Genomic DNA, 15,028 nt, shown 5'->3' on the forward strand with positions numbered 1-15,028 from the left:
TGGCTTTTTAATAAAGTTAGGCTTCTTAAGGGTAGAAAGGTGGAAACTGTTATAGATAATTAGAAATATTCTAGAGTCTCTTTTGAATGGTATATATTATATCAGAAAAAAGACAAAAATTTTCAGATTTCCCGTAGAGTGTCATTAATTGATTAAAACCATTAAATACACAGCTGGAAATAAAATGTCATAAATACATTTCGTGCTTTAGTGTGGTTAAATAATTACTGAAATGAATTATGTTTTCTTATCTCCTCTTCATTTTAAAGGGTATAAATTATGACTAAGTATAGATTATGTATTAAAAATATAGTTTTATATATATATATATATATATATATGTATACGTTTCAAGCTTTCCTCAAAACTGCTATTCAAATAATTGACAAAAAGATGGTGGATATGATGATTTATTTAATTTCCTAGAGAAAAGCTATTTTTGACTCAGTGTTCAAGTTTGGTCCCATATGAATAAACAGTTCTATTACAACTTTCAGTTTTACCCTGGCTCTCTGACCATTTTCCTTCTGCATACTAAGACTTTTAAAAATTACTGTTGCACTTAATAGTCAAATACTCTGCTTCATTCAAAATATTTTATAACCTCTTTAATAATAATACATTTGATTTGATCTGATTTGCTACTCTGCAATTTAAAAGTCCTGTTTAAAATCAAAATGTGATAGACAGATAGAACAGAGAACATTCCTTTTGAACATATGCAATAACTGCTCACCCATATTTAGAGTTTATAGTTCTCAGATATAGCACTGCATATGCTGATGTAGGAGGGTTCTGTCAAATCTTTGAAAAGCAAATAAGGAATGTATATTTAGGGTGAAATAGAGCATGCATAGATACCTGAAGAAACTATATCTCTCTTTTTTGAATTAAGCAAATTAACTAAACTGGCCAAATATTGTTTATTTAGTAGTAATACTTTAACACAATATTAAATAATAGAATTTTCTAGATCAAAGTCCACATTTAAAACTTAAGCTACTGGAATTCTTATTATAATTGAAGCAAGGTTATGTACCATCCGAGAATTCAGCTGTGTCATGATGGTTATGAGTTTTACAGTAGGCACACTGCAGTTTCTCCGAAGCCATTTTTTTTTACTGAATGCAGTTTATCTTGGAAGATGTATTAGTTTGCCAAGCAAGTCCTTCAAGAGGAATATCCTTGGTACTACACTGATAAAATGAAGTTTGGGGACATAAAGAGCAATATACCTTCTGAACTCAAAGCAAACTAGGAAAGGAAAGAGATTTTGTGTTTATGCATGCAACCATAAATAATTCTGGGGCTGTGAGCATGAAGTCACCTGGTCCTCTTATTTACTCTCCCCATCCTTAGCTACATTTCTATAGGGAAGATAGTCAAGGACATTTCTAAGTAGTTTATGCTATGTAAATTATCTAAGGCAGTATCAATCAGGATTTGCCTGATCTAAATGAAGTTTAGATAGTCTCATATCTAGTTAAAAGTTTCTTGAAATAATTATATAATTTAGTCTTTTAACCACATATGTAAGCATGTATATCTTGTATATTATAGCCATTAGATAAGTGCTTATTGAATTTTAAGATAATTATTAGAACTAAGTATGAGCCTGAGATTAAAAAAATAGCAAAGTTTAGGTCTTAAAGTAAAAATTATGTTCAAATATATTTCTTCAAGTCTATGCTGAAATTAAATTCAGTTCTCTGTGGAAATGTCCAAGTACTTTTTAATCCTGGAAATATATGGACAGCCTACATTTAGGACAACTCTGGACATCTGTAGAATCCTCTGCCCAAATGAGAAAGGTCCCAAACTTGTTGTCTTGCTTTTGGTTTCTTCTGCCATCATTAGTTTAGTCTTCTTAAAAATGTATATTCATCGTATGATTTCTATATTGAAACCCTTCAGTGTCTCCCAGAGTTTACAGAATAAAATCCAAGCTCGTTCACATTCTCATTGTGCCTCTAACTCTCTGACTTTATGTCTCCCTCTTCTCTTTGGTGAACTGACTGAATTGGTGTCTTTATGACATTTTAGCTTTTACCTCGGCGGGACTCTCACTGCCATTTCAGCAGTTATTTTACTTGTTCTTAATTCAGTGGTCTTTTTTTTTTTTTTGTACAGTGGCTATACTGTATCTTCCCTGCTTTCTTCAAGTCTTTTCTCCCTCCCCTTCCCATTCTTTTCAACCTACAGACAAGCTAATCTCTTACCAGGGAAATGAGAAAGCAAATGGGTCCTAGAACAGTATCTCTTCTAGCCACAGTTGTTACCTCTACACATATCTTGTGTTAACCTCCTCTCTGTCAAACCTCAGAAAAGGGGATACTTTATTTATTATGACTAATACTATTGTTATTGTTGTTGTTAATGATAGAAATAAGAATGCATTGAGATGTTACTATGTCCAATGCCATGCTAGGTGTTTTTACCCGCACCATCTCATGAATTCCTCACAGCCCTATGAGGCTGGTATTATTGTTGGCTCCATGTTACAGATGAAGATAGTGAGGTCAAGGGAGGTTTTGGACCTTGTTCACGGTTACATAGCTGTAGGTACCGAATTTAGTCCCAGGCAGTCTGATGTCATGGACTGTGATTTTAACAACTTTACTGAACTGGTGTGTGCTTATGTGTACATGTGCATGTGTGTGAAATAGTCTACTACATACTAATTTACTTATCTCTGTGTAAGGCATTAATTATCCCCTGCCTACTTTTGTTCTATTTGTCTATTGCCTCTTCAGTTCCTCAGTCTCCACTCTGCTCTTCTCTTCAGAAATAAGAATCTTCTTAAGTCATTCATTGCCCCAAAATGTATGAATGGATAGCTGGATGGATGGATGAATAAAAAATCCTTCACTGGCCCTGAGGTCCTTGATAAATACTGCCCTCTCTTCATTACCTAGCATGAGCTTTTTCAAAGAGTAGTCTCTTTTTGTTTTCTACTTCCTTACCTCTAGTTACTTACTATTCATGAAACAGCAATCAGAATGCTGCCTTAAATGTGTAGAAACTGATCTAGGAGAGATCATTAATTAACTCCTAATTGCATCTAAAATATATAGTCGATCTACTGACTTCTCTTCTGTGCTGTTACTACTGTAACCGAAGCCAGCATTCTCTTTCCCTTAACCATTACAATATACTTTTAGCCTGTTTTCTCCACTTATGCTTTTGACCTTTTTCCAAATCAGTCTCTGCACAGCCCTTGATGTGACATTTCTAAAGTACATTTGTGTTGCATCATTATTTATCTGCTTAAAGCATCAGTGTATTGTTTTTGGAATTTACCATGCTCTTTGCTGCCTTTGGACCATTACACACGCTGCTGCCTCTATCCTGCTTATTCTCTCTCTGCTTAAATTTTTCTCCCCATTATGCTCTCACTTACTTATTAGTTCTCCCTATTAAATTCTGTCAGAACACCTTTTTTTTTCTTTTCCTTTCTCAAAATTATCATGGTTTTTAATTAAATGTTTAATAGCAAGGTTTTTTTATTGAATGACCCCTGCCAGATTACAACTTCTTTAAATGTCTGTATTATATTGATTTAATTCACATGATATACTTACCAATGTTTGTTGAATGTATTAGCTTGAATGCAAATTCTGTATCCATTTGGTACTTGAACATTGAAGAATTTAGATTCCTTATTGAGTCCTTTTCTTTCTTTGCCTTCTCTAGTGGTAAATACTGTTTCCTAATTTTACTCCTATCACCCTTCCAATGTCCTTTAGAATTTTCATTATTGTATAACTTCCTGGATGATAAAAACAAAATCTCATCAGTTGGAGATGGACATATGCCAGAATTGCGATTACTCTTGCAATATTCACTAAAATCTCATCAAACAAAAAAACAGTAAAACTGGCAAGACTAGGGAAGAATCAGGCTTTGAATTTTTGAAAAAAGATAAACTTACCTGAGACAGTGACTGGGCTGCTAAGCTTTCTCTAAACTTTCTTTCCCTCTTTCATTTTTATCAGTCATATCATTGGATTTGCTTATTTTCACATGTCATAAATTAAAAAGAAACCAGAAAAAAAGAGAGAGAAGAAAAAAGAAACAAAAAAATCTGGGGACCTTTCCTGTAAATAGAGGAAGGTTTCCTGGGACGAGGGGTATGTTACTTCCCACACTGTCTAGGATCAATAATCCTTTTCTTTAGGGGGGTAGATTGGCTGCATAGCTTCCCACTGACTTGTCCTTCAGTCTGCCTCCCACAGAATTGAATTTGGTACATTGTTGTAATTATGTGCTGTACCTGTACTGGGGAAAAAAAAAAAACACAGATCTTTGAAAACTCTGCCAGTTAGAACCCCCAGCAGGAGCTTTTAGACTCTTCCCACTGTGTTTGCAGCTCAGCTGTTCTCAAACCTTAGAGCTACGGAAATTCCCACTTGTCTTGCACTGTGGATGGAGACCCGTACTGTGTGTATCTATTAAAGTAACACATCTTCTGAAAAAAAAGAAGGCAATAATTAGTTCTCTTAGTAATCGGTACTTTGTTTTTCTGACTTCAAAATTACCCATATTTTTCAATTAAAAACATTCTAAAGCTATAATCTAAGAAAAAGATGTTGAGATAACCTTGTGCATAAAAAACATTTATAATGAAAAGCAAAGATTATGTGATACTGCTGACAGCACAGTTAATTTTCTTTTCTTTTTCTGCGTAAATATGTGAAGGCGGGAGGAGTGGGTTTATGCCTGTAGCTGGAACTACAGCAATAAAATCAGTTTGCTTTTTAATTTTTTTGAAGCCCCCCAAGAGCTTATGAGCTCTATTCAAGATAGCTTAATCAGGTGAAAAGGAAATTCTTAAAAGCTTTGTTTTTTTTCTCCCACGCATCATCAAAGGCAGTTAGTTTGGATGGAAAATTGTAGCTCTTCTGTTCCATTAATATTAAATCATTATTCAAGTTTGCATATTCATTGGGAAAATTACATTTTTCTTTATCTGCTTTCATTCAAAGTGTTCAGTGTTTTGATATGTAATTCCTTCTGTAAATATGAATGCTAGTTCTTATTTCTAGATGTGCCTTCATTTTTATCTGAAAAAAAAAATGGTTTAATAATTGTGAGATCAGGTAAAAGAAAACTCACCATGGTGTGTTCTCAAATCCATGTATTCAGATTCTGGTTCATTTCATTAACTTCTCATAATAATCCATTTTGTGACAGGACGGCTTATTTCCATCAGCTTTTACAATAAAATGAGGTAAAATAACATCATCTGAAAACTGAATATTCAGGTAAATCTGTGGATGTCAATCAATTTTTCTATTGATTGATTTTCATGAAATTTTTTAAAAAATGAAAAGTTAACCCCTTTCCCCAATCCATATATCAGTAATCCTTTAAAATAACATCCTAGTTTCACAGGTGCTCTAATGGCCATTCTTGGCCTCAGACAGTTGTTAGAATGATGTTTTGAAAATTCTTTATCCATTTCTTAATGTAATTCTTTTGAGCTTCCAATGTCTCTTGGAGTCGACATTGTTACCATGTTCTGTTCCAGACTGAAAATGAGTAAATATTTGTTAATGCATAATTTCCACATATCACTCTATTTGGGGAAAATATTCTCTATGAGCACATCGTTGCTTTTCTGGGATAGAGTCAGTTTTCAAAACCCTATTTTTCCAAAGCTTCATTATACAGATTACCAATGACTCAGATCTCTCCTGACATCTACTATGCAAACATTTGCCATTGGCTCCATATAGCAGGTGATTTTGTCCAGTCTTAGTACTAGGTGTACTGCAGAAAGTACAACAGTGAGCAGTAGAGAGCCTGGAGGGGGTTATGTCTAAAAGAGAATAATAAAATGATTTATTTAACAGGGAATCACAGACGTCCTTGTTTTAAATATTTCTGTGCTTCCAAACATCAGAGTTTAGCTCAGTTTTCAAGTCTGGGTCTCACAACTTTTATAGGAAGATCTGCCTGCTAACTTAAATTGACTCTTCTTTATTGTCACTTCATTATGTCACCTTTGTTATAGTCACTGATACAAAATTATTTTGTAATTTCAATGTATATTGGGTCCCAAGAGTATTTAGGTATCCGGGGAAACACTTCTGTACCAAATATGTATTTATTATAAATATATCTGTTAATTCCCATGAATTTTTAATATTATATATTGAAGATATTAGAAGATCACTTATGTTCACATGTGATGCCAGTTGAAAATGAGTTTCTTAGCAGTAAAAAATGAAAGAAAATAGGAATCACCTTAAAATTGAGTGACACATGACTTCAGGAGTGGCATGGGACTGCTTCCTCCTCCTTTGCACATGATTGTTACACTTGGATCTTTTTTCTTTCTCTCTGGAATCTTATGGTAGTTTGGCAGAACATCAATATTCACCAGCTGCATAGGTGGTAAAGTGTATAAAATTCAAATTATAGTAACAAAATTGTGTCTAACTCTTTGGGGAAATAACCAACTTGTGGCTGCTCTCACTAAAGCTGTCAGTGTACTCTTTTTTTAATATAGCGCAGATCATCTGAAGACATGATGGCTGCTTGATGTGATTTGATAGACAAGTACCTTGTAACACAAACAAATCCCCTACATAATACAACACCTTGGTCAGCATCCCACAGCACTTCAAGGAATGAATTATAAAACAAAGGATGCCAGTCAACTAAAATGCTGCAAGGGACCACAAGGAAAAACAAACATACATTTCAGCCAAGTTTTTGTTATATTTCCTTATATCACTTAGGTGCACTCAAGTACCTTTACGAGACATGAGTCTTTTAATAATTGTAACTGTGGCTGGGGATGTCACTCAGTGCTTCTTATGATTTCTCTTCTTCAGCTATCTAAGACATTCCCTTACACAGACAAATCCTCTAATGGAGATTCATCTATTGTCTATCAGTCTACCCTGCTCTGATCATAAAAATTCATACTTCTGACTGCAGGAAATTCTATTAGTATGATCAAAGCATACTATTTTGTGGCTTCTGTTAAGAGAATCTATATAGTTTCACCTCCTCCATAAGTCTCTTGATTTTTATAGTAACATGTTTTCACTGCTAACATTTCTAGTGGAAAATTTATATGATGCATTGAAATTGACTGAAGGGAGCACTGCATGATATTTACAAAGTGCTCAGTAGATAATGAAGGCCATTCTTCATCAAGCCCTAGTGACACACGTTCCTTAATGGATGACAAAAACTTCATCTCAGGTTTTGGAGAACAGTCAGGGACCATGGTACCTTCTTGGGGTAAGTCCAGCGAATGAGTGAAGAGAATAATAGCAATAATAGCTATTGTTTTAGAGTGATTCTATTGTGTCAGCTATCATGACAGCAGTTTTACACATACGGTCTCATTTGTCTTACTGAAACATGTATGAATGACTTAAGGAATGCATTTTACTGGCGGAGAATAAAGTGTCAGTAACATTTAGTAAATTGGATTAGATTGTAACTATAAAGTAACACAACTGTAGTTCAAGTCCAGGTCTGTGTAACTCAAAAGTCCTATTTCTTCTACTATAATTTACCTTCTGATTTCTAGAGAATACAGAGAATGATTTCTTTCCCTCTCTGAGGATTAAGAGGATAATTCTCTTGAACCTGTCTTTCAAAATAGTTATTTAGAGCTCTGAATTCGGGCTGTTACTGAGCCTGGGCAGTATCATTGGTATGACCCTTTTGGTAGCTAATTACTTTACATATGAAATACGGTACCTTCTTACTGCCCCCACATCAGCCTACTTTACACTGTGCATCTGCTTCGCAATCTTGTCCTTTGCTCATATTGGACTTTCTGTTTGTATTAGTGAGTACATCCATTCATTCACTAATTTTATAAGATTTTCTTTCAAATTGCATATGATATTTATCACCTGCTTTGCACTAAATTTTATTTTAGTCGGTAAACGAAGGAAGAGATTTTGCTAGATCAAAGGGCAGCTGTGATCCTCTTAGAATGCATAACCTCTTCCCTGAATCAGGTTGATTGGTGATAGATTGTATCCAGTAATAGCAGTCAAGAAAGGTTATTCCCTAGGATTTCTGGTTCGACATCTTAGCTGAAGACATCATTTTGGGGACAGTAAAATATTACCATCCACTGTTAATTTTGTTGAATAGGCAACCTGCCTGTCTTCCTTGGGAGAAGATCCAGAAAATAGTCAGCTCAGGAGTGCTTTTAAAGTCAATCGTCAAATATTTGAATGTTTAATATATGCAAGGACCTGTTTTCGGTGCTACACAAGATGCAGTCTTTGATTCTTCTCTCTACATACTCTTCATCAACAACCTGCCTCCCACAATATTCTGATAACTCCAAAATCTGCCAACTCTGATACTTATCTCCTAAATTCAAGGACTGAATTTACAAATGCTACCAGATATCATAACAATATCTAAACTCAAAATATCAGGAAAGCAATATTATTTCCCTATTATAGAGGTTCATTTTACTATTCATGTGACGATTTGGAGGGGGGAATTGCTACAAGGATCAGGGAACACATTTAAATAGTTTTAGTGATTCAACCTTGAAGTATGTAAATTTTAAGCTTGAATGATGAGAACTGAAAATAATAGCCAATTCTAAGTAATACTTCAGTTTAAAATATAGGGAAGGAATGGTATTAAATTACATTGTGTTTTCTGTGATTTCAACATGACTTCAAGATTTGGAGTCTTAATATTTTTGCTTAATCTCTAAGTCATGTCCTAATAATGGGAATCTAATAGTGTCTTTGTTAGAAGTAAAATACACTGGTGTCTGAAAGGATGGTGAACCAAGTTCACTTAAATGCTAATGAAAATGTCTTGGTAACATCCAACTAATAGATTTGTGGATCTCACACTGTTTACCTCACCTTTCCTCAACTCTAGAGACAGAGACAAAAATGGAAGGAACTAATGTATATGGATCATATGTTTGGCTCCTACCTAAGTTTCAAAGCAAGACTGATTAACACGACTTTCCCCATCATTACAAATGAGGAAACTGAAGCAGAGAAATTAGGTGGATTAGCTTCACACAGTCAGACTCTGCAAAACTGTCTAGATTCACTCATTTGGTTGAATTTGCTACTAAGCCGTACCCTACCAGCCCCTACTGCCTTAGTCCCCGATTGACTTACTGTAGTATAGGTAGCAGATCAAGGAAAGCAAATTCATCTACCCTCATTTTCTGAAACAAACATAAAAACCAAACAGTAAGCCAAACCAAATTGGCACTTCTTTCTGCCTTCATTATTGCCAACAGTATTCTACCTTACAAAGGACTAAACATCTTGGAACCATCTTTGACTTTATCCTCCCATAACCAGTCATTTACTACTAAGTCCCTTTGCTTCTTCCTTAATTCTTCCTCTTGTATATGTTGCTTTCTTTCCCTTTCTACTGTCAACATCTTAGGGCATTATCTGTTTCTAAAACCTTTTGAAAACTTAACTAACAGTAATCCTGTCCCTAGTCTCTTTTTCAGCAAGTCATACGTACCACTCTCAATATGACTTAAGAGGTGGCCTGGTGTAGTTATTGAGAGTCTGAGTTCTGTAGCCAAAATGCCTGAGTTCAGAATTTCAACATACAATTTGACTCTGTACAAGTCATTTAGTATTTCTGTACTTCACTTTCCTCATTTTTAGGAGACTAAAGCGAATAACGCGTTTTCCTGGTGACTGAGATGGTAAAGAATCCACCTGCAATGCAGGAGACCCAAGTTCAATCCCTAGGTCAGGAAGGTCCCCTGGAGAAGGGAATGTTTCCCCACTCCAGTATTCTTGCCTGGAAAATTCTATGGACAGAGGAAACTGGTGGGCTACAGTGCATAGGGTCACAAAGAGTCGGATATGACTGAATGACTAACACACAATGTGAATAACCATTTCCTAGGGTGGTTTTGTGAATCAAATCCACATATGTGTATATAACAGATTTCTAGAACAATGTCTGGCACAGAGTACTCAATGTTAATTGCTGCTATTGTTACTATAATTATTAAAGTCCTTTCGGTCACATTATTTTGGTTGGGGGTGGTATTGGAAAAAAAATCAAATCCATGCTGTTTTGGGTTTGTAGTCCAAGCATTGACATACAAAGCCCAGAAACAGATATGAATGCAACATAGATATTAATGAAAACAAATGGTATTAGAACTGAAGCAAGACTAAAAATATCTATGTAAGCTTAGGCTTTAAATTCCTTGTGGATCTCAGACCAAAGCCACCCTGGTGTTTAGGGTTCCTACAGGTCTTACAGGGCATAGCCAGAAGGTGACTAGCACCTGGTCCAAGTAGTTCTGTGGTGTTTTTAACCATCGGAGAGACTAAAAATTTCCTACTTCTTAAACATATTAATAAAATGATAGAAAACATGCTTCTGTGCTAATGATAGCCAGGTAACAGTAAAAAGAAAGGAAAAATTAAGTGGGAAAGGATTTGGAAACAGTGATAGAGGCATAAATGAAGGCAGAAAAAGACATAGAACCTTGGATAAATTCCCACACAAATTTACATGTGGGAGATTAGATTTGTTCATTCATGGAGACTTTAATGTGGTTAGCTTCTAATTTTTATGGCGTTTACATGGACTTTAAAGGGACTTTGATTCAAATTCTGCCCCTAGGTATATACCTCATATATTCCTAACCTATAAACATTTTCTCACTTCATTCTTTCTCTCTACAATTTCTTTTTGGTCCCAGTTTGTTTTTGCTTACTCACTCACTTTCTCTCTTTCTCTCTACTTGCTTAATTTTTATTTATCTATTCATTTGTATCCCCTCTACTGTGAAGCCTTCATTAAACATAGTCATAGAGTTTGAAGTTTTGTCTTATTTCAGTGAACATCTCCAGCACTTAATTTCTGTTTACCCATTTAGAATCATGGGCTATTTTATTGTTAGCTGTAGTTATCAAGTGATTGTGTTATGAGTTTTAGGCTATATTGGACACTTTTTGTGAGTAGATATTGTGTCTTATACTTACCTTGCGAGTACTGTAAAAAACAGTAGGATGCTTTGAATATTCCCCTGATTGTGTTTTTGTAAGGCTATTGATGAGTGATATGACCTACATTTCAGACATATTAATGGGGATATTCTCAGTATACTTTTTTTTTATACATCTGCCTATGAAAAGCATGAATGCATATAGGAGGATTAGCAGATAGCAAAGGTTAATTTTTGGAGAGGCAGACACCCTTGGTTAATGACAAAATTTATTTCAAAGAGGAAAAGTGATAGATTATGCTTTACTTTTGTATTAGAGCTGCTACTGCTGCTATGTCGCCTCAGTCGTGTCTGACTCTGTGTGATCCCATAGATGGCAGCCCACTAGGCTCCTCTGTCCCTGGGATTCTCCAGGCAAGAATACTGGAGTGGGTTGCCATTTCCTTCTCCAATGCATGAAAGGGTAAAGTTCAAGTGAAATCACTCAGTCGTGCCCGACTCTTAGCGATCCCATGGACTTCAGCCCACCAGGCTCTTCCATCCATGGGACCCTCCAGGCAAGAGTACTGGAGTGGGGTGCCATTGCCTTCTCTGTTGTATAAGAGCAGGTAGGGTCTATTTAACAGCTCATTTTGCTGCTTTTGAGGGGTATTTTGTCCCCTTAAGAACTCTTAGTTTAAGAGTCCTTAAACTGAGGACTCTTATTTATGTTGTCAAGTTATTTTCATATTGTCTACAGCTATCCCTTGCCTACTCTGTGACTGGCATTTGTATTTAAAAAGCTAAGCTATATGTAAAAAATAAAATAGTTAGGATTGTTAATAATTTCACTGTGTGTGTGCTTGTGTATGTTCTTATGTGTCGACCCTCCACCCACCTCTCTCCCAGAATTAATTTGGTGAATGAAAACTAGTTAAATGACCTGTAGTTATGCAAAATTAAAGATTAAAAGAAATTATTATCATAGGAACTATACCAAAGGGAATAGAAAATGTGAACCCATACTATGAAGCAAGTAAAACCTAAGTTGAACTGTTTTGAAGAAAACCAATATAGAATTATTGAGCAATGTACCTAAAAATAAGTTCATGTAATTTTACCATAACTTATTTAACATCAACATTCTGTCAAGCAGGTAAAATTCTTTAAAGCATATATAAATATTTAATATATTTTATTAATATAGATCATAGGTTTAAAATTATTAGGTGCTCAATCAGAGCTAGTCTTCTGGTTTCAAACAGCATAGAAATAGGTAATACTGAAGCCACATTTTTTTTAGGAAATGTGGTTCCACTTATATTATCTGTCCTCATATATGTTTTTTTATATGTGGCCCAGCTGTTCATTCAACTCAATGTTATATTTGTGCATTTTCATAGTTCACCTCAGGGACAGATTTTTGGCACTTTAAATGTTATTGATAACTAATGATTATGCAATTAACATATAGCAGCTGGCTAGCTTCAGTAATATTTTCTTAATGCTATAAGGATGATTTTATTTATTCTTTGAAGCTGAACAGCTATTTTTTTAGCTTTTGAAAAAAATGCTCTTTTGAAATGTCTAAAACAGAATAATATTTGTTAAAGTGTTCTGGAGAAGGAACTGTTAAAACCCAGAGAGAATTCATTTTATTCAAAATTTTTACAGTATCATCTATAAAATGATCCCTACTGAGAGAAAAATAATGGGCTTTATATATATATATATTTATATTTATATATATGTAGCTGATCGCCAACAGAGAAGGCAATGGCAAGCCACTCCAGTGCTATTGCCTGGAGGGTCCCATGGATGGAGGAGCCTGGTTGGCTGTAGTCCATGGGGTCGCTAAGGGTCGGACATGACTGAGCGACTTCACTTTCACTTTTCACTTTCACACATTGGAGAAGGAAATGGCAACCCACTCCAGTGTTCTTGCCTGGAGAATCCCAGGGACAGGGGAGCCTGGTGGGCTTCCATCTATGGGGTCGCACAGAGTCGGACACGACTGAAGTGACTTAGCAGCAGCAGCAGCTGATCGCCAAAGAATTGATGCTTTTGAACTGTGGTGTTGGAGAAGACTCTTGAGAGTCCCTTGTACCGCAAGGAGATCCAACCAGTCCATTCTAAGGGAGATCGATCCTGGGTGTTCATTGGAAGGACTGATGCTAAAGCTGAAACTGCAATACTTTGGACACCTCATGCGACAAGTTGACTCACTGGAAAAGAATCTGATGCTGGGAAGGGTTGGGGGCGGGAGGAGAAGGGGACGACCGAGAATGAGATGGCTGGATGGCATCACTGACTCTGTGGACATGAGTTTGAGTGAACTCCGGGAGTTGGTGATGGACAGGGAGGCCTGGCGTGCTGTGATTCATGGGATCGCGGAGAGTCGGACACGACTGAGCGACTGAACTGAACTGAGTCTTATACAACATTCCTTATCTTACAGATGAGCTCAGTGAAAATGTTGCGGCCTCGTCTCAATAGCATTCTGTTCAAGCTCACATTTGAAGAACATGTAAACAACATCAAGCGAAGCATCATAGCAGTAACTCTGGCCTGTGAAGAACTGAAGAAAAGTGAAAGCTTTAACAGACTTTTAGAGTTAGTTCTTTTGGTTGGAAACTACATGAACTCAGGCTCAAGAAATGCCCAGTCTTTGGGTTTTAAGATCAACTTTCTCTGTAAGGTAAGAGAACATCTTATAATGCCAATTTACAGCAATAATCTCATCTATGAGAGAGAAGTCACTTTAAACACCAATAGTATGTAAGCCAAGAAAATATGCTTTAAAAGGATGAATTTTATGGCATGTGAGAGCTGGGTTCAGTCTCTAAATTGGGAAGATCCCCTGGCTAAGGGAATGGCCACACACACTCCAGTATTTTGGCCTGGAGAATTCCATGGACAGAGGAGGCTGGCAGGCTACAGTCCATTGGGTCACAGAGAGTCAGACATGACTGAGTGAAGTCATCTTTAAAACAGGTAAATGATTTTTAAAAACCTTAATGTAATAAAATCTCAAAGACTGTAAATTCTTCTATAGTATACTGTTCAGCTCTTGCTGATCAAATCTTTCTAGAGTTTTTAGATCCAAAAAAATGTCTTTTATAAATTAGATGCAACCTTGTATTTTAATCCCTTCAAACGTATTTTGTGTCTCTCCAGAAAGTATTTGAGGAGCTAAGTTCAGTGAGGTAACAGCCAAATATTTCTTTCGGAATATGCTTTGCTTATTCTCCTCTAAGAAAATAATACTCTTTTTTTTTGTTGAAAGTGTTAATAAACTTATACTAAGAATCTAGTGCATTAACTAGAAGTTTTTAAAAAACCAAGTGATAATCCTCTTATTGTTTTGATTAAACCATTTCATGGTATTGTTCTTGAGGTTTTAATTCTTATGAAGGGTAAACAAAGAAACGGACAAGTGATGATATAGGTCCATTTCTAGGTTAGTGCAAACCACCATATTCAAGGAGAAAACCTGTCTGTTACACAAAGAAAACTGAACAGACTCTGAGGGGAAGGCCTGTAAGAAAGCTAGAGACAGAAATAAATCTGAAAACAAGCAATCAGTCTCTGACATCTCACCATTGTTTCACTGGTTTTTCTCCTTTACATCTGAAAACATTACAAAACTTTGGCTAGTTCTTGAAGTATATTATTATAGGAATCCAAAATCTAGGAATGGATATAAATTTATTTTCTATTTATGCATTAAATAGATGTGCATTACATATAAATATATTGGCATTTTAATATGTATCAAAAGTTATTTGCTCCTGGTAGTTCTCTCCCAGATAGACATAAAGAATAACATTTGTACATAAAAAGATGCATAATGGAATTGTATGGTTTACTCCTGATTTATTTTTAACACGCATTGGGAAAGATAGGAAGATAGGGGCAATGGTTTGGAATGTTAGATTTTTGTTAAAAAACAAGCAGTTTTAGTCCCTCTTCTTATGATATGAGGGGACATGTGAAGTTATTTGATAATGCCAACAAGAATAAAGCAGTGCTTGTAATTAATTAGGATAACTCATACCCTGATTTGGAGGGTAAAACTAAATAAAACTTATCATTTTA

General features: G+C 35.6%; 1 protein-coding gene across 9 annotated transcripts in view; it reads left to right on the forward strand.

Moving 5' to 3' along the window:
- The window catches only part of DIAPH2 (diaphanous related formin 2), a 1,076,961-nt gene that overhangs the window by 519,715 nt on the left and 542,218 nt on the right, over positions 1–15,028 (forward strand). For 8 of the 9 annotated variants that reach the window (XM_055438268.2, XM_088834164.1, XM_088834162.1 and 5 more), the window contains one exon: positions 13,389–13,628. The exons of the other annotated variant lie outside the window; for it this stretch is intronic. In XM_055438268.2, coding sequence (XP_055294243.2) covers positions 13,389–13,628 — 240 coding nt within the window. The remainder of the gene's footprint in view (positions 1–13,388; positions 13,629–15,028) is intronic. 9 annotated transcript variants of the gene reach the window in all.

Source organism: Moschus berezovskii, chromosome X, assembly GCF_049115385.1.
Source record: "Moschus berezovskii isolate FMDL1 chromosome X, NW_MosBer_1.0, whole genome shotgun sequence".
In the NCBI taxonomy this organism is placed as follows: Eukaryota; Metazoa; Chordata; class Mammalia; order Artiodactyla; family Moschidae; genus Moschus; species Moschus berezovskii.